This window comes from Rosa rugosa, chromosome 4 (assembly GCF_958449725.1).
Source record: "Rosa rugosa chromosome 4, drRosRugo1.1, whole genome shotgun sequence".
Taxonomy (NCBI): Eukaryota; Viridiplantae; Streptophyta; class Magnoliopsida; order Rosales; family Rosaceae; genus Rosa; species Rosa rugosa.
This window is the reverse complement of record NC_084823.1, coordinates 28,012,743-28,040,510: the sequence shown is the minus strand read 5'-3', so window position 1 is coordinate 28,040,510 and position 27,768 is coordinate 28,012,743. Positions and strand designations below refer to the sequence as shown.

At 41.6% G+C, this 27,768-nt stretch overlaps 1 protein-coding gene across 1 annotated transcript; it reads left to right on the top strand.

Moving 5' to 3' along the window:
* Positions 1–3,530: 3,530 nt before the first annotated feature.
* LOC133743024 (glutathione S-transferase zeta class-like) lies at positions 3,531–7,641 on the top strand. Its single transcript, XM_062170762.1, has 10 exons — positions 3,531–3,662; positions 3,762–3,849; positions 3,942–3,998; positions 4,108–4,193; positions 4,282–4,353; positions 5,105–5,158; positions 5,286–5,361; positions 5,630–5,691; positions 6,417–6,476; positions 7,521–7,641. Exons 1-10 carry the CDS (start codon positions 3,660–3,662, stop codon positions 7,617–7,619), a joined length of 657 nt encoding a protein of 218 aa, XP_062026746.1. The 5' UTR covers positions 3,531–3,659; the 3' UTR covers positions 7,620–7,641.
* The last annotated feature ends 20,127 nt before the right edge of the window (positions 7,642–27,768 follow it).

The following is a 27,768-nucleotide window of genomic DNA, read 5'->3' as shown; positions in this document are numbered from 1 at the left end:
ACAATGCCTTGACTAAAGTAGTGGAATCCGACTCTACGACAAGCTTAAATCCCGAATGCATAAGACCCAAATCACAGTAAGTTTTGACCCCATCAATTAAAGCCAAAAATTCGGCTACCAAAGCAGTTTGAACCCCGTAGCCTCTAAAGGTTTGGAAAATGACATTTCCAAAGGGATCCCGAAGAATGGAACCGCCTCCGGATTTACCGGGGTTCCCCTTTGATGCCCCATCAGTGTTAAGCTTTAACCACCCGGGATCTGGTGGGAGCCACCGAACCCAGTCCCTGGGTTTCTTAGCCCTGCGACGGTGGTGGCGCTGATCATCAATGGGGTGATGATCAACGGTAGTGGCAACACAGTGGCCATAGATCACAGTATGACAAAGCAAAACAAATGAAGAGAAATCAGAGAAATCTAAGCACAAACCTTGTTGTTCTTAGAGAATCCGAATCCACAGAGAGGGAATTGAAACCAGCGAATTGAACCTGAATCCAGAAAGAGAGAAATGATCAGAGAGAGAGAGAGAGTGGAGCGTTTTTTGTTTCGATTTTCCGAATGTATAATACACATGAAGCGTATAATAGACGCGTGTTGCTGTTTTTCTGCGCTACGCGTGAATTTCAGTACACGCGTATTTATTAAAAACTATTTTTAATTTTTTCTTTTTTTACTAGGCAATGGTTTTTTCAGAATAAGAAAAAGAAGTTGGGCAAGACCCTTTATAAAAGCAGCTTCTCACGTTGAGTTTTAATAAAATTTTGAAAGTACCTAATACTGCCCTCATGGCTTCAGAGTAATTACAATTTACAACCCTTTTTGAATTCAAGTACACCAAAAAGTATAACTCAACAAGAGAATGAAGATGAATATCCTTTTCATCGCCAGCCTGAGCTTGAATTGCCAAAAAACACATAAGAACTCACTGAACCTACCTAAGTTTTCGGAATTCATTTCTTAACCACTGCTCGTTGTTTGGACAGAGGAAGACCAGAGGAAAGTTGGAGACATCGAGACGAAGCCTTAAACACTCACGTGATGCTGTGAAATGATCTCTTCCCATGGGAACGATAAATGAATCATTTTTCCTTTCCATAGGAACGACAAAGGAATCATTTCCTTTCCGTGAACCAAGCAAGGCATGTGAGTCTAAATTTAAATGAATAAACGCCATATCCTCAGAGTCATACTATGTATGGGATGCCCTTAAACATACACTGGCTCTAGTAAAACACAAATTTAATAGTGAAAAGTACTTGAATAAGTGCAGTATCAGCATGTACAAAATCGGTTAAAAAAGTCAAATAATTTTTTTTCTTTTTAACCTTATTTCAAAGTGTAATATGGAAAACGCAAATTCAATAACCATGTGAGTGAAAATACTTGAATCAACAACGCAAATGCCCACATTCGATCTATCAACGATGCCATGGAGTTCATTGGGCATTTGCATGCCTCCCCTTTGCCGGACTTCCTCTGTTGATTACACTCTTCTTACATAAACATCTATGCACTTCATGTTTTTCAGCTTCCAGCTTCTCCGATACGACTCACATCACCTCGACTTATCTGGGGAGTTTTTCACTTTCATCTGTCAACCTTTACCATGAATATTTAGTATTTTCTATTTTATTTTATTTTTAGTCAAATGTAATATTTAATCTCTTTCATCAAAACGCTTGGTCCATAGGTTGCCACGTGCCATGGACTCACATTGTACATCACTGGTGCATTATGGCCCTGTACATTCCAACCAAGACCAACAAAGAAAAACTAATTTATTGTATAAATTAAAAAAAAGGACCCTTATCCAAAAAAAAAAAAAAACCGGACTTGAAAAACAAAACGGACCATGTCAGTGATGCCGGCGAATACTAATTTACTGTAAATGAGAACCTCTGTGTCCCCTCAAAGAAGCAAAAGAACAAAAGCCCACATTTACGATTTTGCTCCAACCTCTATGTCATCGGTGACCGGTGATTGTAGTCTGGTATCTAGTTTTATTGCCCCTCAATAATATCTAATAAATTTTTATTGCCCCAATAAAAGTCTCCGGCAACCTCCAGCCGGTGACCTGATTCCGGTGGTTGGACCTCCAGCCAGTGAAAGAATTCTTGCAACCGGTGATGCGACCAGTGACAGGATTCCAGCGATTGGTGTTTGGATTCCGACAAAGTCTCCAATTACTTTTTAATTATTTGGAGGGCAAACTTGTTTTTTTTTATATTTAAATAGGATAAGTGGGCACACAAATATTTTAGTGGAGTAAGTGGACATTTGTTGGGCCCAAATTAGATAAATGGTCAAGAACCCTTTTTTTTTTTATTGCTTGAAAAAAGAAATCACAAGGAGAAACTTCTGCTACAACCGATCTGTAGTTGATCAATGTTGTAGGCAGAGGAAGCCCTACGAGGGATCATATCAAACCAAATCCTCGTATCAAGTTTATCAATGAACTCATGTCCTAAGCTAGCTAAGGCATTAGTCGCACTTACATGGTTTGAAGGAAACAACAACAAAGCTTGCAACAAGTTATTAAGTTTGACTTGATTCTCCAGGGAGGGGGTGATGTGTTGTTAATGCAATCAATTGGAGTCACCTTCAATGAGAAGTTGTTTTTAGAGCAAGTTCGGCGGTAGATCATTGCCATGTCTCCACCTTGGATTGCTGAGGTGGTGATGAAATTGCAGAAACCTTCTTCCACCGGCAAAGGCTTGACCTACCAAAGCAGGGCTTTTGTTGACCCAGGCCAAGAAAAATGGGAAGGCCATGACATTTTTCTTGACCCAGTGAATGCGGCTGCCAGCTCGACCCAGAGGAGGATAGTGGGTGACATCAGTGTGATGGTGGAGGGAGTGGAGGACAGTTTTTTGTCGGCTAGCGCCTAAAAGGCAGCTGTAGAATTTGTTTGTCATGTAGCGACAGAAATTGGGCCGAAAGTGAACACGAGGAACAATGCCGTTGGCTGATTTTGATTTTTGAACCAACGGTCAATTCATCTGGGCCGTTGGTTTCAATTGATCTCCAGATCTGATGGCTTGTAATTAGTATGTATGATTTGCAAAGAAACAGTAAGAAACGGCAAAAAAAAAAATTGTAAAAAATTCTAAATTTTTCCTATAAATATCTACCATTTATTTTACCTCTTTCCATCCAAAAAATTATATTTCATACAAAGTATTTCTTCCTCTTCCTATAGCTCTCATCTTCCAAATTTCTTCCTCCTCCTATATCCAATATGGCCTCACAGAGTGTAGATCAAAGTGATAATGAAAATCTCGAATCCGGTACGAGATGGACGAATGAGGAAGACATTCAATTATGCAAGTCTTGAAAATATGTAAGCCAAAATCCCGAATTGGGTAAAGATCAAAAGAAAATCGAGCTATGAAAGGGCGTGAAGCACCACTTCACTTATTTTGAGAAAAAGTGTCGGTAAATGTAGGTGGCTCATAATTTGTCCACAAAAAATTATGAAAAATAGTAAACCAAAATTCTCCTCGAATAGGTTGCTGCCACAACGGACCACGTCAGTGATGCTGTCGGATACTAATTTACTGTAAATATGGCAACCTCCCTCTGTGTCCCCTCAAATAAGCGAAAGAACAAAACCCCACATTTGCGATTTTGCTCCAAACCTCTGTGTCATCGGATAATCCTTCATGGTGAGTCAAGTTCAACTTTGTCATTCTTATCTTCCTGGTTTGGATTAATTCTGGGTTTGAGTACAAACTGAAACTGAGACTGAAAGTTTGCGTCTTTAGGCGACTGCTAGTGATCAGCAACTGAAATTGTATTCCTACTACAGGAGCTCTTGCTCTTACCGTGTCCGAATTGCCCTCAACCTCAAAGGTGGTTCCTTTCCTCCAATTTTTGAACATTCAATTCATTATTGGCATCTGAATTTGAATTTGAATTTGAACTTATGGTTTATATATGTATAGGGCTCAAATACGAGTACAAAGCTGTAAACTTGTTGAAGGGAGAACAGTATAGTCCTGGTTAGTCCCATTCCTTTAACTCACACTTTGAAATTATGTCTATATCTGAGACTGTTGTATCCGCATTGAATTAATTGATTCTGTACTGGTGGGTTTTTTTGTCTGGCAGCGTTTAGAAAGCTCAATCCGATCGGCTATGTACCGGTGCTTGTGGATGGGGACTTAGCTGTTTCCGATTCATTTGCCATTTTATTGGTCAGTCTGTATGTTCTTCTTTCTCCTTTAGCTTAATCTGCATGGGATATGCATTCAGTTTTCATTAGCTTCTTCTCATGTTCCACAGTATTTGGAAGAAAAGTATCCACAACATCCGTTGTTGCATAAAGACCATCAGCGAAGGGCCATTAACTTCCAGGTCAGTCTCGTGTCAAGGATATTGGGTCCCTTTTGTTAAAATTTTGTCAACTATTGTGGATGGATTTGCATTTTTCGTAATGAGAAGTCTAAGTTATGATCGTGATCACGGTGATGTCAAAGTTTTACATGCATTTATGCACGCCGCATGATCTTTTTATTTCTAATGCTGCTTCTTGGCTTATTTGATAACCCATGTTTTATGAGCTCTATTTTCTGAATCTTTCTGGCTTGAATCTCCTGGTAAACTAAAATGTTTCTTTTTCTTAAAATTCTTTTGCTTGTTTGCGTGGATAAGTCAATTGAACTGCTTCTTACAAAGTGACCAGATTTTCATGTCTCGTGGCTGTAACAACCCTGTTATCATATGATGAATTCAAAATAAAATTATGGTTTCTGTCTTTGTGCTATTGACTTGGCAACACTTGTATGCATAGCTTACCAAGAACTGCATCATCTTAAATCCTTAACTAACATAGTATAATATTAAACAGGGTGTAAATGACATTGGTGGTAGTTTATATTGTGTATTGGTGCTTAATGCAATATACATAATAAATGCAGCTGACTGATGCCAAATCTGTTGCGACTGCTCTACTTTTATGTCCTATGAGTCTCATATGAGTTTGCTAATGCTTTGGACGATTCATTATGCTTTGCTCCAAATCCTTATTTGTATACACATAGTTTGTAACTTTTTGAAGGTATTTTCTTAATTAATGCTGTTTTCATGTCCTTCTCCTGTTCTTCAGGCTGCAAATATTGTTTGCTCAAGCATACAGCCCCGTCAGAATCTGGCAGTATTGGTAACTAGCTGGATGCTTTTGCTTGTTTATACTTTATAACACTTTCATTGTTATAAGAGTTCACTTCTTGTTGCATTATCATCTAATCAATAACATTAATGTCGCTTGTTGCTTTTCCAATTTACAGAATTATATAGAAGAAAGGGTTAGTCCAGATGCGAAAATTGAATGGGCTAAAGTTCATATTGAGAAAGGTTTTGCAGGTAATCTTTGGAAAAACTATTGATCCATATGGTCCCACATTCCCCTCCCAAAGAGATAAGAAAAAAAAAAGAAAAGAGGAAATGTTCAGTAAGCCATAACTTTTGAATTTAATATTTTTTTTTCTAGCCCATGAATGAAAAAGGAATTATGGTAATATTATCTCCTCAGTCTTGCTTCTCAAGCACAAGTGTTGGGGTCTTACTATATGTTTATTCCTATTCTCATGAATAATTTAGGTCTAATATCTACTATTTGTATTTCTTTCAGCACTTGAAGATCTACTGAGAAACTATGCAGGAAGATATGCAACTGGAGATGAAGTTTCTTTTGTATGTTTGATCAATTTTGTCTTCTTTTTTCTTCTTCTCCTTCTTATGAAAAAAAGAGTGATTGACTTTGTCAGTGCAAAATAAAAGAACCGTTTTGACCTCATTTAACTCCAAACCAGAAAATCTTTTATGTGGCAGGTGTAAGGAACTAGGTTACTGGTTCTCTAAGCCTAGTTTTCATTCATGGGCTTTGGTCTTTCGCTTTTCCGAGGTTTTGAATTCACCCAAAAAGTACACAACATTTGCATATATTTCACACAGCTGTTGCCCAGTTATTTGCATATATTTAGGCTGGAGATAAACATTAGGCCTCCTACATTTGCATAAATCATAACATCTAGTTCACATCATATCTTGCCAACCATAGAAGAAAATCATGCAAATCCAATGTTCTCAAAGTAATTAGACTTGTGGTTTCACTACTTTTAGAAGCATGCAAACTAAATTTAACAATTAATATTACCAAGGACCCTTGCCTAGCAATATAATCACAGAATTGAAATGTCCATTTCATGCAATTTTTTTTGTTCTCTCACAGAAGACTGCAGTACCAGTAGACCATCTAGAACTTTATCTATCTTTAACAACCGATGTGGTTATGAGGTTCTGGATTACAGTACTCGAGTTGCATGCTGCACTATGGAATGGTCACTTTGTAATTGGTGTGAAATTACTTTGTTTGGTGAAACTTCAAATATATGTGACATTTTGATAAATATTTGCAGGCAGATTTGTTTTTGGCGCCCCAGATTCATGCAGCTTTTACAAGGTTCAATCTAGACATGGTACTGCTCATTTCTTGCGCCAGTTAAAGTTATAACCATAGGAAATGTACATAAATGTATTTTATTCAACTGATAGTGTAAAATAATACTGATCTCTTTGGCATAGCACATTTCTTTTCCTGTTCTTTTGAGTGAGAATTGAAAGGGTCGATATTGACTAAAGTGATATTTCAATCACCTTATGGAATTTCTATATTCTGCGTTTGCTTTCTATAGCACTCGAAAAATTGAGACGTCAAACAACCTCTTCATGCATTTGCACTTCTTCTCGCTGTAATTCTATATTTCCTTATGATCTATAGGCAACTGCATCCTTTATACATTGAGTTGGAATCTATTCTGGCCTGTCAGTTTGGTATAATACTGTGGTAGGTTTAGCATAAGAAAAGGTATTTGTAGAGATTTGGTCCTAAAAAAGTTAGTATAGAATGACAGTCCACACACACAAAAAAAAAATGTATTTAACTAGTTATAGAGCGCCGACCAAACAGGCATTCTTCAAGAAGTTGATTGTACGGTAGCTAATTCAATGATAAATGTATGCTTCAGGACTATATAATGATATTTTTTTACCACTTCTTTTTCTTTATTACTGAATTATGTACTTGTATAACCATAATTTTCCTCCTATCAGACTTCGGCTAATAACATTTTGTGGAACCAAAGATTCAAAGTTACTGGAAAGATAGCATAATTGATGCGTTGAGTGGGGTGAACCTCATACCTTATTTGACTGGGCTTGTGGGAGCCAAGTGGGTCTTTTGCATCATTTTTAGTCAACAATAATGAAAGGAACGACTGAAATTGTCTTGGTCCCTTTCAGTATGACTTTAATTATTATCCTTGCTTCTGCTCTTGGATGTTCCTATAGTTTTATCCACTAGCTGCTCTTTTTTTCCTTTTCTTTTTACAGCTCCGTCTATTGCTCATACTGATAGTATCAATCAACTATTTCTCTGGTTCTTTTGGACTTTATGTTATAAATGAGAAGTGCATTTGCCATCTGCATCTTTGATGAGTTTCTGTCCTCAATTGTTTGTACAGACCCGGTTCCCCCTTTTGTCCAGGCTGCATGAGGCATACAATGAGATACCAGCATTTGTAGATGCTAGGCCAGATAAGCAGCCGGATGCTCCTTCATAACAGTTACCAACATGTTCAAGAGGTATGAAGTAATATCTCCTGTCTAATTACAAGTTTTCTGCTTACATCTGGCATTGATGAAATATTTGTGGCAGCACATGAACACACTGTATTTACTGTAGTTACTTTCTTGTTGGTTGGTGCTTCAGAGATTTTCCATCCTCCTGAAATTATCTCTTTTGTTCTAATCAACCTTTCCTATCCCCAAATGCAGAAAAATTTCCACCAAGGTTTTCGTTGAAGCATTCAGAACGTTGCAACATAGTAATACTCAGATGTATAAATAAGGGTTGTCTGATAATGGAACAGGTTGAAACTGCAGTGCTGTAATGTATATGTAAAATGATGTAATTGTCTGGATTGTATGTCAAAACTCTTCAGCGTCTCTTGTACATAGTGTGTACTTGGATCTTACAGCTTCTAGCCTTCTATGTCCAATAAACCGTATTTTAAAACAGAAGAACATCTAAATTTTCTCTACTGTTTCAGATTTTCATTGATGCTTCTTCTGGTGTGTTCCACTTGTCTAGCAAATTAGGTACCGATGTAATTGTCTGAATGGTATGCTGTGCGTGCATGTGTGTGTCTCCTCCATTCCCATCATGAACTTTCTACATTAACAACAAAATCCGTAGTCAAATCAATGTCTCCTCATCTCCATGTTAAAACATTGAAGCAGTAATGATAGGAGCATAAAATGCGACATTTATAATATTAAAACCCTATATTTCGCAAAGTTATTTCTTTTAACTTGATCAATTTAACTTATTAGGTGTTTTATAGGTACATTGTGTTCGTGATGATACTTTAAGAGCTAAATGGAGTCTCAAAGTTCAGAAATGACTAAGGAAATAATGGAGAAGAGAAAGTGAGCTAGACATTTTCCTACTCCGGCTAAGAGAGTGAGCTAGACAAGAAATGAGGGGTAGCCGCTTGACCAAACAAACTCCGAATGAGTTGAAACTTTCCAGTTTCATTCTAGACATCCCAAGTGTTGGAAAGTGAGCTAAATTAGCATCTTGTATAGCTGTCAACATTCACTCTGTATCATCACATTGATTCTATATTATTAGACATTAATAGGGCTAGAATAGCTTCCTTTTTGTATCACTAGAATCAAGCTGTAGTATTGTATATATGTGCTACAGATCAATATACAAATCATCTCTCCAGTAAATCTGTCTTTGTAGTTTTACATGGTATCAAAGCAGGATTCACGCTCCTGACTCTTCTCTAGCCTTCCTAGCAACCAATTCACAAAAGCCATAATCACCATGGCTGGTGATGATGTCCCATTACCACCACCCAATTCCAGCAAGTCAAATAATCCAACATCTGATATCTCAAATCCATTCTTCACTCACCATTCAGACCATCCCGGATTGGTCTTAGTCTCCAAACCATTGAATGGAGACAATTACACAGGTTGGAAGAGGGCTATGACAATGGCTCTCAATTCTAAGAACAAGCTCGGTTTTGTGAATGGTTCAATCAAAGTTCCGTCACCCGAAGCTGACCCAGAAGGATATGCGAGCTGGTCAAGATGCAATGACATGGTCCATTCATGGATCGTTAACACAGTCAGTTCTGAAATTGCTGACAGTATCATCTACTATCCAACAGCTCATGAGGTATGGGAAGATCTAAGTGAGCGTTTTTCACAAGGCAATGCACCTCGCATATTTGAAATTCAGCGAGACATTGCTTCACTCCGGCAAGAACAACAATCAGTTTCTGCATACTACACGAAATTAAAGAGTTTATGGGATGAATTGGCATCCCATTCAGAAGCATCACAAGGAGCACAGGCAGATCAACAAAAGCTCATGCAATTCTTGATGGGATTAAATGAGACTTACAGTGCAACCCGCGGTCAAATCCTCTTGATGAATCCCCTTCCAAGTGTCAGACAAGCATATGCTGCCGTTGCCCAAGAAGAAAAGCAACGATTTATTGCAGCAGCGGATTCCAGTTCAAGTACCGCTGCCATGGCTGTTCGAAGTGGCGGCCGGCCGAACCAGATCGGCAGCAAAGGCGGTCGTGGTGACCGATTTCAGACCGGTCGAGATGCAGAACGCGGCTTCACCGCGCGTTTTGGTTCAGGTCGAGGAAGGGGAAGGCCGCACTGTTCCTATTGTGGTGATCCAGGACATTGGGTCCAAACATGTTTTCACTTGATTGGTTTTCCTCCAGGTCATCCCAAAGCAAAGCAAGGATCGGGAAATTTCCCCAAGAAGCACACTGCCACACCAGTCGCGCCCTCACCAGTCGCGCCCTTTCCTTTTGCTAACCACGTTAGTGCGACAGGCATCGTAGAAGAGGAGAATGGACCAGCAGTTACTTTATCTGAGGCCCAATTCAAACAGTTTTTAGCTGCTCTCCAACAAGCCCAAAAGCCCAATCCAAATACTGACTCGAGTTCCAAAGCAAACGCAGTAACGCAGCCAGGTTTGTCTAGAGTCAATTCCCGCAATTGGATAATTGATAGCGGGGCGACAGATCATATTACTTCGTGCTCTAAATTGTTGAATAAAAATAAAACTTGTGCATTACCGCCTGTTTTGCTACCTAGTGGAGAAAAAGTGCATATTGAAGCCACAGGTTCTTTGCCTCTGAGTACCGAATATTATATACATAATGTGCTGTTTGTGCCAAAGTTCAAAGTTGATTTAATGTCGGTTAGCCGCTTGACAAGAGGTCTGAATTGTTCAGTAACGTTCTATCCTTATTGGTGTGTTTTGCAGGATCTGGCTACGAAGAGGACGATTGGTTTGGGTAAAGAACGTGATGGGCTATACTATTTGGTGGCACTAGCGACGGAACGAACCAGACCTTCCATTACCACTCCTTCCAAATCATCTTGCAACCTTGCCATTTCCTCTACCAATCTTTGGCATAATCGCTTGTACGGTCTGAAACAGGCTTCAAGGCAGTGGTTTTCTAGATTTTCAGAAGTTATTCGGTCTGCTGGTTTTGTGCAATCCAAAGCAGACTACTCTCTTTTTACCAGAAGGCAAGGCAAGTCTTTTACAGTCTTATTGATATATGTTGATGATATATTAATTACTGGCAATGATCCTGTGAGTATAGCTGATGTCAAGAAATTTTTGCATAAAACATTCCGTTTGAAAGATCTTGGCAGCTTAAAGTATTTTCTTGGCATTGAGGTTTCAGCATCTAAGAAAGGGATATTTATTTGTCAGCGCAAGTATGCCTTAGAAATTATAAAAGATGCAGGGTTATTGGGTGCTGCTCCTGTTGACACACCCATGGAACGTGGATTAAAGTTGTCAGATAAGACTGAGTTACTCAAAGATCCAGAGAAGTATAGGCGTTTGGTTGGAAGATTGATTTATCTCACAGTGTCAAGGCCAGACATTACATATCCTGTTCATATATTAAGCAGGTTTATGCATCAGCCTCAAAAAGCTCATTGGGAGACAGCTTTGCGAGTGGTACGCTACCTCAAGTCAGCTCCTGGTCAAGGCTTGTTCTTTTCCTCAAATAGTGATCTTCGGCTACGAGCTTTTTCTGACTCAGATTGGGCAGGATGTCCACTTACAAGAAGGTCTACTACAGGGTATTGTGTGTTCCTAGGGCCTTCTTTAATCTCATGGAAGTCAAAACGTCAGAAAACAGTCTCTCTTTCTTCAGCTGAAGCAGAGTATCGTGCTATGACAGGAGCTTGCTGTGAATTAACTTGGCTACGTTATTTGCTTCAAGACTTGGGGATTTTACACCAGGAAACGGCATTGCTCTATTGGTCAACAAGGCTGCTTTACATATAGCAGCAAATCCAGTGTTTCATGAACGTACAAGGCATATAGAAATGGATTGTCACTATATCAGGGATAAGATTCAAGATGGTGCAGTGGAGACACGATTTGTGAGTTCTAAAAATCAACTGGCTGATGTTCTAACTAAAGCTCTTGGCAAGGAGGACTTTGAGCTTATGATTCGCAAGTTGGGTGTGCAGGATATCCACTCTCCAACTTGAGGGGGAGTGTTGGAAAGTGAGCTAAATTAGCATCTTGTATAGCTGTCAACATTCACTCTGTATCATCACATTGATTCTATATTATTAGACATTAATAGGGCTAGAATAGCTTCCTTTTTGTATCACTAGAATCAAGCTGTAGTATTGTATATATGTGCTACAGATCAATATACAAATCATCTCTCCAATAAATCTGTCTTTGTAGTTTTACACCAAGGATCATTTCTTATGAAGTGTGCTAGAGCTAGTTTTGAGTGAAAAGCCTTCAAACAGTCAGTCCAATGTTCTGAAAGACGAAAACGGGAAAACCTGACCTGTACGTATTTCAAAAGCATTTACGGCCAACCACAGTGAATTTAAATTTGAAATTTTACCAGGATGATCTACACTCATAGAGGAACATTTTATATGAAGAAATCGGAGGCCCATTCTGAAGTATTGGTGGAGAATTAATTGAAGGAATAAAGGGGCAGAAAGTGACCTAAAATCAGCTCAACATTCATCATGTTCATGTTTCCCACCCACATAAAGAAAGCTAGATGCTTTTCTCTTTTTTCCTTGGATATATTTTCTACTCCAATCTCTTTAATAGATCATCATCACTTCCATATTTCTGCACCTTCATCTTGCTTTCATTTCATCATTACTCCATCTTTTCCATATTTTACAAACCACTTCCATACTCCACTTTCATTATTTTTCTTCCACTCATCATTTCACTCTTCTTTTTCTTTCCTATATAAACACCTTCTCCTCTCACTCTCAAACATCTTCCTTCATCCATTTCATCTTCTTTGTCTCTCCATTTCCCTTTCCATTCTCTAGTCTTCTTGTTCTGCATTTTCAAGCCAGGAGAAAGAGAAGCCATGCAATACATCAATTTCCTAGCCGCCATCCACCCTTGTGTCGTCCCTAGAAGATTGCTTGCTTTCAAGGATCTTCAAGTTCTTCGTCTCAAGGCTTTATCATTCATCTTTCAAGGTGTATTATATCATTTCTCTTGTTTTCTTTGTTTGATTTTGTAAGACTCTGAATTCTAGTTAACAAATAATGTTAAGGGCAAAGTTTAAAGCCCGTCTCTATGTTTGAATAAAAGTTGCGATTTCTTTATAGTTGTTTTTTATGTTGCTTATGTGAGATGATCAATTGATTTTGTTTTATGGAAAACTTTTATATGTTTTTGTTCTTTGATGCGCAACTTAGAATGATTGCATATAATTGGAGCTAGTAATTAGGTTCATGCTTTGTGACCCTAATTCAAATAAGTAGTAAAAACTTTGGACAAAAGTCGAAATCAATTGGTTTGTGTTATTGAATAGACATGCTTTGTGTACTAGGATTAATACAATTATTGACCAAACTTTCACTTGCTCTTAATGATTTGAAACTTGAGTTTGCATGGTTGCTTTGATTGTGTGAAACCTGTTTTCGAAATATATTGGTTAGGTGCTTTGCTTGATCAATTGTGTAAAGAATAGTAAAATAAGGGACATTGGTTGCTTTGATCTTTGTTTCTTGGTTGATATATTCTCGTATCATAGATAACCAACTATTAGAATTGTAATCGGATTTCTTGCATATGAATGTAGTTTTGATCTTTGTTCCTTACGTTCCACCATTGTAAATGTATTTTTACATTTTCTTTATTTTATTTAATTTTAATTCCGATTCTATAATCATAAAACCCCCTTATTTGTGTTCACTTGTATATATTTCTATTCTTTATATTATTTTTGTAAATAATACTTTATTATTTTAATTCTTTATTTGTTTACACAATTACAGGTGTACCCTCAATCCCCGGTTTGAACGATCCCTATTTACCATATACAAACGATAACATTTTACAGGGTTAAATTGCGTGCTACGTACTTTTAGCTTGTCAAGTAAGAAGTGAGGTCTTAGAATTGGCATTTCATCTGAGTAGAACTTCACCATTAGAGATGTTCTTTGAAAATCCCATTATGAAATTTCTACATTAAGCAGCAAAATCCCTAGTCGAATCAATGGCTCCTTAGCCTCATGTTAAACCATTGAAGCAGTAGGAAGTGGGGTCTTGGAATTGTCATCTCATAGAGACGTTCTTAGAAAATCTCATAGAGACGTTCTTAGAAAATCCCATCATGAAATTTCTACATTAACAACAAAATCCCTGGTAGAATTAATGGCTCCTCTGCCTCATTTTAAACCATTGAAGCAGTAAGAAGTGGGGTCTTTGATCTGTCATCTCATCTCAATAGCACTTCACCATTAGAGACGTTCTTTGAAAATATTGTGGCTCAGATACTCCAGTAAAAAGGATAGCAACAATTCACGAACCTTGTTAATGCAGAAGTTATAAGAAAAGTAGCTATGAAGAAAATCATTCCTCCGGCAATTTTGGGTTAAGGAATTTCATTCCATTTTTTTTCTTGTCACATGGGGGAGAAGGTGGATGTTGACATGGAGTAATGGAAGGGGTACATTGACCTTGACTTGGTGGGTTAACTCCCTTCATCACTTACACATTGACAGTTGAGCATGAAAGAGAATCCATCTAATCAACTATGAGCCCTTTTATCAAGTTGTAGATGAATAATTCTCCTCTCCGATAACGACTCGAGACAAGAGAGGAGACATTTTCTCCATCTTCCTATAATAAATTGCCCAACCAAACTCTGTCAAATGATTTTGAGTTTCATATTTGTTTTTAACTCCTAGTGTGGATATATCCAAACTAAAAAAAGCATTTGAATGGTTCTGCTTCTGCGCGCCCTATGTGACTTGATATTTTGTTGCTACTATATTGACCGGTGTGTTATTTTGAAGTATATTATAGCTATTGACCTTGTGTATAGCATATACTACTTGCTTGCTATCATTCTCTTCATAATTACGTGCAACCACTATGCGTCTGTGCTGCATTGATATACAGTAAGCATCTAGGGGATACCTATCAGACTAAAGACTTCGATATTGAATGGTTAACCACTGTGTCATCATTACTAAACGTTTGTATGAGTTCCAGCTGAAGCTTTTTTTTTTAAGTACTGAAGTTTTGGATAGAACAATGGATCATTGAACTCAAGTGTTTCTGCTTCTTATATTCACGCCTTTTCTCGTTTTAGCAAACCATCAGACAAGTACTCCGGATGGTAAGCTCAATATAGCTACTATTTGCTTTGCTTACTCCGTTTATTTGTTAATATCTGAATTTGCAGGATTGTTGTACCTGCTTTTTAGCTTTCCAGATATTATGTCTCTAGTTTTTGTCAAAATATTTCCCAAAGCTGAATAACATAGAAGTACTCAACCAACAGTGTCAGTAACTGTATGTGGTAATCCGGATTTCAGAGAAACTACTATATGATCATTAATTCTTTCAAATTCATTGAGGAACCATTATAATGAAGTATTAATTGTGATGTCAGATTTGACAGCAGAACTTCTTAACTCATCTAGTTACAAATAAAATTTGATTCTTTAGTCTCCGAGAAGTTTAAGATTACTTTGTACTTTATTAGGAAATACCTAGTCAGCCTTGAGAACAGGCAATTAATTCTTAAGAGCTGCTTGGATTGCTATAGCTACAGTTGGTGCAATAGTGTCTTTTAAGTTGCTTTCATAAACTGTAAATTTGTAATCCTTTCTAACTTTGCAATTTCTCCCTGTTTCAATTGATTGGAAAATTCTTCTTTGAGAATTCAGCTTTGCAATATTGGATTGTGATAATATGTGATTGATGCTGTTGAAATGGTAATAAGATTTCTATTCAACTTGTCTCATGTACAAAATCATGCCGTCTTTATAGGGTTGATTATGATAATAACAGTACTATTCTAGCATATATATAGAGGTGAACCTAGACTAATCTATGTCTAAGTACAATCATGGGAGTTACAAATCTGGGAGTTAATTACAATCATGGGAGTTACAAGTCTGGGAGTTTCATATGACAATAAACCAGAGAGGTAATCAAGGAATTGATTATCAATTATGATTAATTGAGAATCAACCAATAATTACTCTAACATCCCCCCTCAAACTTAAGGTGGCAGATTTGAAGCCAACTTGAGTTTGGAAACTAACTCTTTAAAACGGCCAGGTGGATGTGCCTTGGTGAACAGATCTGCTGGTTGATCAATGGAGGAAATTGGGCGAAGGTTAACAATACCACGAGCAATGTGTTGACACACATAGTGACAATCATTTTCAATATGCATTGTGCGTTCATGAAGGACATCATTATGGGCAATGTAGATAGCACTTTGGTTATCACAATAAAGAGTAGTGGCAGAAGAGTGAGAGACGCCCATATTCATAAGTAACCACCGAAGCCAAATAAGCTCTTGAGCAGTATCAGCAATAGCACGATACTCAGCCTCAGTGCTAGACCTGGAGTTGAGAGATTGCTTTTTACTGCGCCAAGATATGAGAGACTCCCCTAAGAAGAAACAGAAGCCTGTGGTAGAACGACGATCCGTAGGATCACCCGCCCAATCAGCATCAGAATAAGTAGAAAGCTCAAGGGATGAATGAGCAGAAAAATGAAGATGTACCATGAAATACAGTGCCCTTTATATATCGAAGAATGCGGAGAACAGCAGCAAAATGAGTAGAGTCAGGAGCAGACATAAATTGGTTGACAATATGAATAGCGTAAGCAATGTCTGGCCGAGTAGCAGTGAGGTAAACTAGACTAGACTACCAACAAGCTGGCGATAGAGGATGGCATCAGTAAGTGGATTACCATCAACATGAGTGAGTTTCACATTAGTCTTAATTGGAGTAGATGCAGTCTTGTTATCTGTTAAGTCTGCTCGAGAGACAAGATCAAAAGCACATTTGGCCTGAGGAAGAGTATAACCATTTGAATGGGAGGAGACTTCGAGACCAAGAAAATAGCTAAGATGGCCAAGATCTTTCATTTCAAAGTGCTGACTGAGATAATTTTTAAGATTAGAAATACTAGAAATATCATCTCCAGTGATTATCATATCATCAACTTAAAGTAAAAGAAGAGTAACACCTTGTCCCGTCTTATGAATGAAAAGAGCTGAATCATGAGGACACGAGATGAAACCATATTCTCCAATAACACTGCTGAACTTAGAAAACCAAGCACGAAGGGCTTGCTTAAGTCCACACAAAGCTCGACGAAGTTTGCAAACCTTGTTAGGAGGATGATGATAGCCAGGAAGAGGTTTCATATAAACATCTTCAATGAGGTCTCCATTAAGAAATGCATTCTTAACATCCATATGAAATAATGTCCATTTTTGGATGGCAGCAACAGCAATCAGGCTTCGTACAGAAGTAAGACGAACAATAGGTGCGAAAGTCTCTTCATAGTCAATACCATATTCTTGTGTAAAACCTTTAGCAACCAACCGAGCCTTGTATCTTTTAATAGAGCCATAAGGCGAATCTTAATTTTGTATATCCATTTACAACCCACAACAGACTTTCCAAGAGGAAGATCAACCAAATCCCATGTGTGAGTTTTGTCTAAGGCTTGTAATTCCTCTTTCATTGCTTGCTGCTAAACAGGGTTAGATTTTGCCTCACGATAGGACTGAGGCTCATGTAAGGGAAGAATAGCAGAATAACAATGAAAACCCTCTAGAATAGTGGATGGTTGTCTTACCCGAGTAGAACGACGAGGAGGTAGATCCTCCTCAGAAGAGGAGGAATCGGAAGAATCATTAGCAGATGATTCAGAAGAATCATTAATAGATGAATCAGTGGAAGGAGGAGCCAAAGATGTGTCAGAGGAAATGTGAGGATCATCAGATGTAGCAGAACCTTGAGGTGGGGCAGTAAGATCAGCATGACCAGTGATAAGGACATCAATAGAAGGAACTGTACTGACATCACTAGGAAACAAGTCAACTGAACAATTAGTGAAAAATGACGAAGTATTGAAAAGGGTAAATAAAACTGGGACAATGAGGAGAACACTTTATGTTCCCAAAAGACAACATGACGAGAGACACGAAGACGATTGGCGGAAGGATCCCAACACCTATAGCCTTTATGCTAATCCCATACCCAAGAAAACAACAAAGACGGGCTCTGGGTTCTAATTTTGTACATTCATGAGGTTGGAGAAGGACAAAGCAAGCTGACCCAAAGACTCTAAGAGAAGTATAGTCCGGAAGAGAACCATACAAACGTTCAAATGGAGATTGATTTCCAATTTGAGAAGATGGCATACGATTGATGGTGTAAATAGCAGTGAGAGCGGCTTCACCCCAATTAAAAACGTTCAGGACAAGCAGAAATAAGGAGAGCGTGAATTGTTTCTAACAGATGTCTATGTTTATGCTCAGCGCGCCCATTTTGTTGAGAAGTTTTAGGACAAGAGCGATGACAAATAGTCCCTTGTTTGGAAAGAAAATTGAGAAATTATTATATTCCATGGCATTGTCAGTTCGAAATATTTTAATGGACCGAGAAAATTGAGTTTGTGTCATTTGAGCAAAATTATAATAAATCTGAGGTAATTCAGAGTGATTTTTCATAAGACACAACCAACTAAAATGAGAGTAATCATCAACGAATATGACAAAGTATTTAGATCCTCCCATTGTAATAGTAGGAGATGGCCCCCAAATATCGGAATGGATTAAATCAAAAGGTGCAGATGAAACAGAAACACTAATATTATATGGCAAAGCAGTTTGTTTTGCAAGTTGACAAGATAAGCAGTCAACATCTTCAACATTAACATGACCTAAATGACCATTGGAAATCAAAGTACGTATACGACCAAGAGAAGCATGACCCAAACGAGAGTGCCAAAGATGAGGAGAAGGAGTAGAAGTGGTGGAAGTGGATGCGGAAGTGACAATGGAAGATGAAAACTTTGATTGAATGTGAAGACTAATGAGCTCAAACAACTGTCCAATCTTACGCCCTATCCCAAGGACTTGCCTCGTCTGTGGATCCTACACACGACAACTAGAACGAGAAAATATGACATCAAGACCAAGATCACACATAGTTGATCAACAGAGAGGAGATTTAACGTAAGTTTAGGAATCAAGTAAGTGTCAAAAAGTGATAAATTGGAAGTGAAAATTGTGCCATTGTGGGTGATAGACATATTTGAACCATCAGCTGTATGAATTTTTGGCACATGAGAAGTATATTGTTTAGAACTAAAAATGGATGGGTCAGATGTCATGTGATTACAACATGCAAAATCAAAGAACCAAGAGGAGTTACCTGAAGTAGCAGACATGGCAGAAGGTGGAGGTGTACTAGAATTAGAAAGAACCTGTTTGAGAATGGACTCTAAATCACTCACAGAACAAGAGATGGTGTGGCATCCCGTAGGTGGAATCCCACAGCGCCGCGACCCCGAGCCAATGAGTAACCGACATGTCAAAAATGACATCCCGATAACTCATAAACCCGAAACCGCAAGGCCCTTTTCGGTTTAGGTTGTTGGTTTACAAAACTTTTTTCTTTGAGCAAATCATTATAGCAACCTAACAACATATTTTCAAAAGCGAAATTTAAAATGGGCTATGAACTTTGGGCTTACAATTCGGAGCCCAACTTTGGAAAATAGTTCACTAAGTAACTTCAAGTAGGAGAGACATGCCCCAGGGTTACGGGCATTTCGAATTTTTAGATAAGCGAGTAATAAATAAATAAATAAGAAAGTAAATGAACAAGTGACTTCAAAGTCTGATAAATAACTAAAACCTTAAATTAATAAAGTCAAAGAGAAATAATCCAAGCTGGACCATGTTGATACGCTAAAAGCAAGCGCATAATTTAACCCTGAAAATATCGTTAGTAGTATAAGCAAATAGGGATCGTTATATTCCGGGGATTGAGGGTACACCTATCATTGTCAAACAATTAAACAATTAAAATTAAAACAAAGTATAATATTTGTTTGAGCCCAAAAGTAATTTTGGCAATATCCTTTAGTGGATCTAGCACAGTGGGCCGATACCTGCGGCCCAAAAATAAGCCTACTGGGGTTGGGGTTACAGCTTCGCCCATTCCGGAATCCATGAGGAAAACGAAACCTTATTGGAGTCAAGTAGCAGAGATTGACTAGGAAACTTCAATCAATAATCCTTCTACAACAAGGAGCAGTCAAAACCCTAGGTATATATACCAGGTTTCAAGGACGAATTAGGGACCTCTCTCATATCAATCAATCTTAGCGATTACAAAGCCTCCCCGGAGCAAACCTTCAACCTTGTTGAAACCCGGTGACCGTGCGCCAGTCCTAGTCTCTCCAAGAGCCGACTGTCAGCATCACCAGACCAACTCGGCGACCGTACTTCCAGTCCCAGTCTCCCAGCGAGCCGACTGCGAGCGCAACCGCCACCGTTACTGCCAGCGAAGCAAGGGTAACACCCTCGCAACCCAGCGAAGCTAAAGTCACGCTTTAGCGCAACCCGTGCTTTCTCCAAACTTCCCAGTGATTGCTCTGCTTAGTCTACAATACTAAGTATCGATTCGGTGAACGCAAGAGATCACAACCAAAGTCCTTATCCGTAAGGCAAAAGTCCTTTTGCGAAAGGCTAGAGAAGAACCCTGTGACGAGGTTGGTGCTCTCCTCGTCCACAGCGCTTGAAGAAGAAGTCAGGTCAAGGGACTTCCCCAACGACTGCACCCCGCGGTGCTGGCACGCCTGCGCAATCACTCGCTCAAAAGAGACAGTTTGCAAGCCAACTGGTTTTGGAGCCAAACATTTTGACACGCCCAGTGGGACCAACTAAGTGTCTCTTCGTGAACGTTAGCCATTGGGAAGTCAAGCGAAAACCCTTACAAAAAGGGCTACGCTAACTGCTCAAAACACAAGACCTCCAGTTACAAACCGCATCCTCGCGCGGATTGTCGTGGTCTGTCAGAAGAACAAGTAATTCAAAGATTCTCTCTTTATCCCCAATTCTCCAATATGTCAACTGAACAGGGAGAGAGTCACTCGACCGCTACCGAGGGTCAAACTGTCATCACTAATCAGGCCAGTGAGCCTGTCGCTACCCCTGCCTCCAATACGGTGGGGAGTGAAGAATCAGAGGATTTCGTTGAGAAGCCTATTCCAGAGGGAGCGACCGTCGAGGTTGCATGTGCGATCATCTCAGAAAACATTGAAAACCATCGCAAGAAGTTGGCTGCTGATCTGAAAAGGGAGAACGCGAAAACAGATAGGATCTTACGCGAAATAAACCAGCGTATTTCCCAACAAGCTATGGAAACTAAGCAACTGATGTAGCAAACTGAGAGTACATTAAAAGCTCAAGCTATAAGCATCGCAGATGCCCAGAGTCAGCAGCAGAAAAAGATCATTGATGCTCTCGCGAATCATACCAAGCAAACAGCATCAGATATGGCAGGTCTTCGCAAAGATGGAGCAACTCTCGCAACCGAGGTGGCCATGCAAAGAGCTGAGTTGAACCAAGCTAAAGAAGTGTTGAATAAGACGTTAGGAGATCCTAACGCTATCCTTGGTTCCCTGGGCCAACCATCTGGTTCAGGTAAATATGTGCCGCCAAATCAGCGGGAAAAGGGTAGCAGCAGTACCGCTACACCTGCCGCGACCGTTGCTAGCACGCAATTGAGAGATAAGGAACGAGCTCTGGTTATTGGCGGCAGTAAGGAAAAAACCACGCCGTCAAGTGGACAGACTGCCAGACAGAAGCAAAAGGCATCGGGAAGTGTTGAAACTTCGTCCGACCCCGCTGTGTTCATTCAGTACGACAGCGATGGGGCAGAGAATGTATACCAAGAGCTGCCAGGAAGCTATTATGGGATTGACCAGGCTGGCAACCCGATCAAGATAACAGCTTTGGCAAAAGAGATGCCTATGCCAGCAGTGACTCTTTAACAACCAGCTACAACCCGAGTTGTGCAGATAGGAGAAGGGACAGCAACTGTAAACCAAGCAATACCTGTGCAGCCTGTTCGCCATGCAGCGGCCATACCACCTCCTCCTCCTCCGGGTCCAGAATATGTAAGACGAGATGAGGTAGAAGAGATGATCAGACAGGCTAACCCTAGGGCCCAGATGGATGGGGTCTATGAGGGACCTTTCCCACCGCACATAATGCTCGCGCCTTTCCCCAGGGGTTATAAAAACATCATATTTGCTACCTTTTCAGGGGAGGATACCGAGAATGCGGCCACTCATCTGGCCAGGTTCAGGGTACAATGCGGCCAATACCAGAATGATGACATCCTCAAGTGCAGGATCTTTGGCACTTCTCTATCAGGGGCTGCCTTTAGGTGGTTCTCCAAACTGCGACCAGGAACTGTGGCAGATTGGCCTGCAATGGAAAACCTCTTCCGAGAGACTTTTGGGGCCACAGAGCCTGAGGTAGACTTGGCTTCTCTCACCCAGATGGCCCAACAGCCCACGGAGTCCGCTGTGGCCTACCTTCAGCGCTTCCAGATTCAGAAGGCCAAACTGAATGTGATCCTGCGGAGAAAGAGTTGATCAAGTTGGCAATCAAAGGCTTAGAGCCGCGCCAGCGAAAGAAGCAGCATGGAAGCATGATTCAGTCAATGGGAGAGCTCATCACAGAGGTGGGCAGCTTCGAACATCTCCTCAAAGAAACTGATGCCAGAAAGAATGCGTCCAGAGGGACATATGTACCAGGGAAAAATCGCACCATAGCGGCCCTGAGCTACCAGCCTGCTACGTACGATCCTTACTATAACTATCATAGTGAGGAGTTGGTTCAGGAGGACGATGAGGAAGATGAGAGCGACATCGCCGCTTATGAACTGACAGGGAGAAAGAACCCAGCCTTGAAGCAACTGAAAATCTCCAAGGAACCTGTCAAGCTCAAATCGATGGCCTTCACTAAACCTGAGTTCGCGGCGTATACATATGATGCCAACAAGGCACACGAGATTCTAGATGAGATGATCGCCGCGAAGATGGTGAAGACCGACTTTGGACCTTTCCCTCGACCAGATCAGCTGAAAGGAAAGAAGTATTGTAAATTCCATAACTTGTGGAACCATAATACAGCTGACTGTGTGAAGCTCAAGGACCAGATTCAGATATGGCTCAATAACGGTAGTCTTCAAGTGGAGGCTCCAGTAACTGCAGCAGCGCTTGTTGACCTAAACCCTTTTCCTGATACTGGGATCAACATGGTCGATGTGAACTGGACCAAGCAGAACCAGAGGAAAACAACCCTGGATTTGAACACAAAAGGGCGAGAAGGAGAGCTTAACGTGGCCCCTGCCCAGAAGAAGGCTAAACCATTTGGTCAGGCCTCACCCGTAGTGTTATGCTCGCGGTGCAAGGAAGAGTGTGGCATCCAAGTGTCGCATGAAGAGGTCGAGCAGACATTTCGTTTTGGCTCTCTCCCGCCCATCAAGTGGACCTCGCCATCGCAAAACTATCAACCTTCCAGCCCGAGAGGAAAAGAAGACTTGGGGTCACCTACAAAGGACTCCAATCTGTTTAAGAAGCTGAGGGCAGCTACGATTGATCAGCAGACAGCGGAGAAGGCTGCAAACAGGCACAAAGACATTCTGACAAAACCCTACATACCACCTGCTTCAACCGCTACTATCAAGGAAGGGAAGTGGTACACCAGGGAGAAGGGGAAGGCAGTGGAGATAAGCCCTTCCAGAAAGCGAAAACTGCAGCGCAGGTTTGGGGAAGCCAAGCGCGCGCTCGAGGCTTTAGACCAGGGCCTGATCAAACCTTCACAAGTGGTCAAATCGCCTGAGCAATATCAGAAGGAAATGGAAGCACTTGCTGCCAAGCCATTAGTGGCCCCTCGCAGTTTGCGAAAGCAAGCGAGCTCAGCGATAGGGGTTTCTGAGCCCAGTGTTTTTTGCAGAATTACCAAGGAAAGAACACTTCCACCAGCCAGAAAGGAGAGCTCGCCGTCCAGGCGACCGCACGTCAAGCGCCGTGTGTTTCGCGATGAACCGGAAGCCAAATCCTCAGTTTTCGAGAGACTGGGGGGCAAGGATAGAACTACCGACACTTTACAGTGGAGACCTAAAAAAGTCCAGAGTGTAGTAGTTGCTCCCTTAGAGGCAGATTCTGCTAGGGAATCAAAATCAGTTTCTCCTGAAAACGCTCCCGTGGTTCAGGGGCATGAGCAGTGTGAGATAAAAGGCCTCACTGAGGAATCCTTAGTAGACAGGTTGGCTAAACAGTTCAACACGGTTATCCCTGTCAACGAACCCAAGCTCAACCTGGAGGACGACATAGGTGAATTAGACACGTCCTGCAATATGGTTTATGTACTCCCAGCGCGGTATGCAATACCGATCGCGGCTCAGGAATGCGTAGAAGCTGAGGAATGTAATACACAGCCTCTGCAGATCACGTCCGCGGTCCCAACACCGGTAGAAGAGATTGTCTGTCTGGAAACAGAGGACGCCAGCAGTAAAGAATTCTTCATGAGCTTCACTAGGCCAACACCTGCTATGGTCCAGCACATGAGACCTTTATACATCACGGCGGACGTTGGCGGTACCAAAGTTAGCAAGATCATGGTTGATACTGGAGCTGCTGTTAATGTCATTACTACTAGGACCATGCACTTGCTTGGAATCAAGGAGAAAATCCAGTCAACGTCTCTCACTCTCAAGAACTTCGCGGGGACTGTAACAAAGACCTTGGGATTACTTTTCTTGCGTATCAAGGTAGGTCCAGCAGAGGGAGTTTATGCTTTCTTTGTGACAGATTGTTATGCGGCCTACAGCGCCATCTTGGGAAGGGACTGGATTCACCGAAGCTACTGTGTTCCGTCAACCCTCCATCAGGAACTTATTATGTGGAACAGCGAGACAGATAAAGCTGAGGTGATCAAAGCGGATCCTCGTCCATTCCCAGTTTCCGCAAACTATGTAGATGCCAGGTACTATTTGGAGCCTATCGCTCCATTGCAAGTCAGTGGCCTCGATAACAAAGGCCGCCCCACAGGGGTGACGGCCTCTGAACTGGCACAGTGGGGGCTTACGCTCGCAAAAGAAGGCTTGGAAAAGCCTGGCCACGCCGTGCCTAAACCCTTAAACGATTAATGGATTACGACCTTCCAGAGGAAGGGATAGAGGCCCTCCACTCGCTGTACGAAAGATTATCATCATATCTAGTGGAAAAAGAGGCCTATGAGCGAATCGCGACTTTGGAAATCATTGAAGAAGAACTCTCTGATCAGGAACAAGAGGATGAGGTGGAGATTCAGCTCGCTCCGGCAGCGTTGGACGACACCTCTCCCAAAGTCAGAGACCCTACCGAGAAAGTCAATCTCGGGACAGCAGATGAGCCCATGGAAGTGGCTATCAGCGCTTACCTAGAGCCTAGCGAGAAACAGAGGCTTATCGACTTATTGCTAGAATTCAAAGACTGCTTTGCGGAAAAATACGAGGATATGCCCGGCCTGTCACCAGACTTGGTTTGCCACCAGCTACCAACACTTCCTGACAAGAGGCCTGTGAAACAAGAGCCGCGAAGAATGAATTCAGAAATGCAAATCCTCGTCAAAGAGGAGGTTGAAAAAATGCATAAATCAGGCATTATCAAGGTGGCCAAATACAATCAGTGGCTATCTAACATAGTGCCTGTCCGCAAGAAGAATGGCAAGATGAGGGTCTGCGTAGACTATAGAGACCTTAATACTGCTACGCCTAAGGATGTCTACCCCATGCCGGTCGCGGATATGTTGGTCGACGCCGTTGCGCGACATGAATTATTGTCCTTCATGGACGGCACTGCAGGATATCACCAGATTCCGGTCGCAGAAGAAGACAGACACAAAACCGCGTTCCGCTGCCCTGGGTTCGCGGGCGTTTTTGAATATGTGGTTATGCCTTTTGGACTAAAGAACGGTGGTGCGACTTATCAAAGAGCCATGAACCTAATCTTCCATGACATTCTTGGAAAGATTCTGGAGGTTTACATTGATGACGTGGTTGTCAAATCTCAGAAAAGAGGGGATCACATCACAGATCTCAGGAAAGTGTTCGAGCGCATACGACAGCACAAGCTTAAAATGAATCCCGCTAAGTGCGTTTTTGGGGTTCAGGCAGGAGACTTTCTTGGGTTCATTGTCCATCAGAGGGGAATTGAGGTCCCTGAAGACAAAGCGAGCGCAGTCATCAACGCGTCTCCGCCACGCACGAAGAAAGAGTTGCAGCGTTTGCTCGGTAAAATCAACTTTTTGAGACGCTTTATCTCTAACTCTGCAGGTAAGATCCAGCCTTTCTCTCCTCTGTTGAAGCTACAGGGCCAGAGCGAGTTCGTCTGGGAGCATAAACACCAAGAGGCTTTTGATAAAATCAAGGCCTACCTGGCGAGCCCACCAGTGCTCGTTCCTCCTAGGGCTGGATTCCCATTAAAACTATATATTTCAGCGGCTGAGGCCTCCATTGGCAGCCTGCTCGCCCAAGACGATGAGGATGGTGTCGAACATGCTATATTCTATCTTAGTAGGACACTCACAGACTGCGAGACAAGGTACACTCCGATGGAAAAGCTGTGTCTCACATTGTACTTCTCAGCATGCAAGCTGCGCCACTACATGTTATCCTTTACCACTTGCATCATCGCTCAGACTGACTTGGTCAAGTACATGCTGTCGTGGCCTATTCTGAGAGGCCGCATTGGCAAATGGGTATTGGCTTTATCTGAATTCTCGCTACAGTACGTGCCACAAAAGGCAGTAAAGGGACAGGCTATCGCAGATTTCCTGGCACACCACCCTACCTTGGACATCCCCGTAGTAAAGGAGTTAGAGATAGCAGCTGTAACCATAACTCGGCTAGATTTAGCGCACATCCCAGAATACGATGTTCGGTATCAAGCCACAGTCTCATTGCAGCCCTGGATACTGTACTTTGATGGTTCAAGAACGGAAACGTTAGCAGGGGCAGGGATTGTTCTGGAGAATCCAGCGGGCGATCGTTTTTCTCATTCTTTCCAGTTGGAGTTCAAATGTACAAACAATCAAGCAGAGTATGAGGCCCTGATAATTGGCCTAGAGGTTCTGCTAGAGTTGGGAGTCAGGGACGTTCAGGTACACGGCGACTCTTTGCTTATAATCAATCAGCTCCAAGGAAAGTACAAGTGTGAAAGCCTTTTGCTTATACCCTATTTGCATCGCGCCATTGAGCTTCTCGATCAATTCGATGAGGCGGATTTGGAGCACATACCCCGTGAGCGCAACTTTGCGGCCAATGAGCTCGCTCAATTGGCTACAGGCATTACATTGAAGTATGGTGTTCGCGAGCGCATCCTGAAGGTCGAGCGCCGCACACTGCCTTCGTGGCTCGCGCGGTCTGACCCACCGGATGATCCAGTTGTCGCAGTTCTCGAGCCTATTGACGTCGATTGGCGCATTCCGCTGATTGACTACCTCAAGCACCCAGACCCTACAGCAGACAGGAAGACTCGTTTTCTCTCCTTGAATTATTTCCTCAGAGGTGACGAGCTGCGACGACGTGGGGAAGATGGCGTAGACTTTCGCTGTGTCTATGGCCGCGAAGCCAAGAGGTTGATGCGCGAAGCGAACACGGGAGTATGTGGAGCCCATCAAGCAGGCCCCAAGATGCGTTGGCTTATCAGAAGACATGGGTATTATTGGCCCAGCATTTTGAAGGACTGTATCGCGTTCGCGAAAGGTTGCCAAGACTGTCAGGCGTATGGTCCAGTGCAGCACATTCCCAATATTCCCATGCAACCTATTATTAAACCTTGGCCTGCCCGTGGCTGGGCTTTGGACTTGATTGGGATGATTCACCCTCATTCCTCGCTCCAACATAAGTTCATCATTGTAGCCACTGATTTCTTCACGAAATGGGTTGAGGCTGAACCTTTGAAGGAAGCTTCCGGCGCTACCATTCGCCAGTTTATCTTTCAGAATATTATTTGCAGGTTCGGCATTCCAGAAGTGTTGGTCTCAGACAGGGGGGCAGCATTTATAGGCGGCGAGGTAGAGAAACTTGTCACGGACTTGGGCATCCAGTTCGTCCACAGCACACCATATTATGCCCAATCCAATGGTCAAGCAGAGGCCAGTAACAAGATTATTATCACCTTGCTCAAGAAGATGCTTGTTGAAAACCCTAGACAGTGGCACGATACTTTGTATGAGACCTTATGGGCTTATCGTACCTCCAAGAGAAATCCCACTGCTACGACCCCCTATGCACTAATGTTCGGTCATG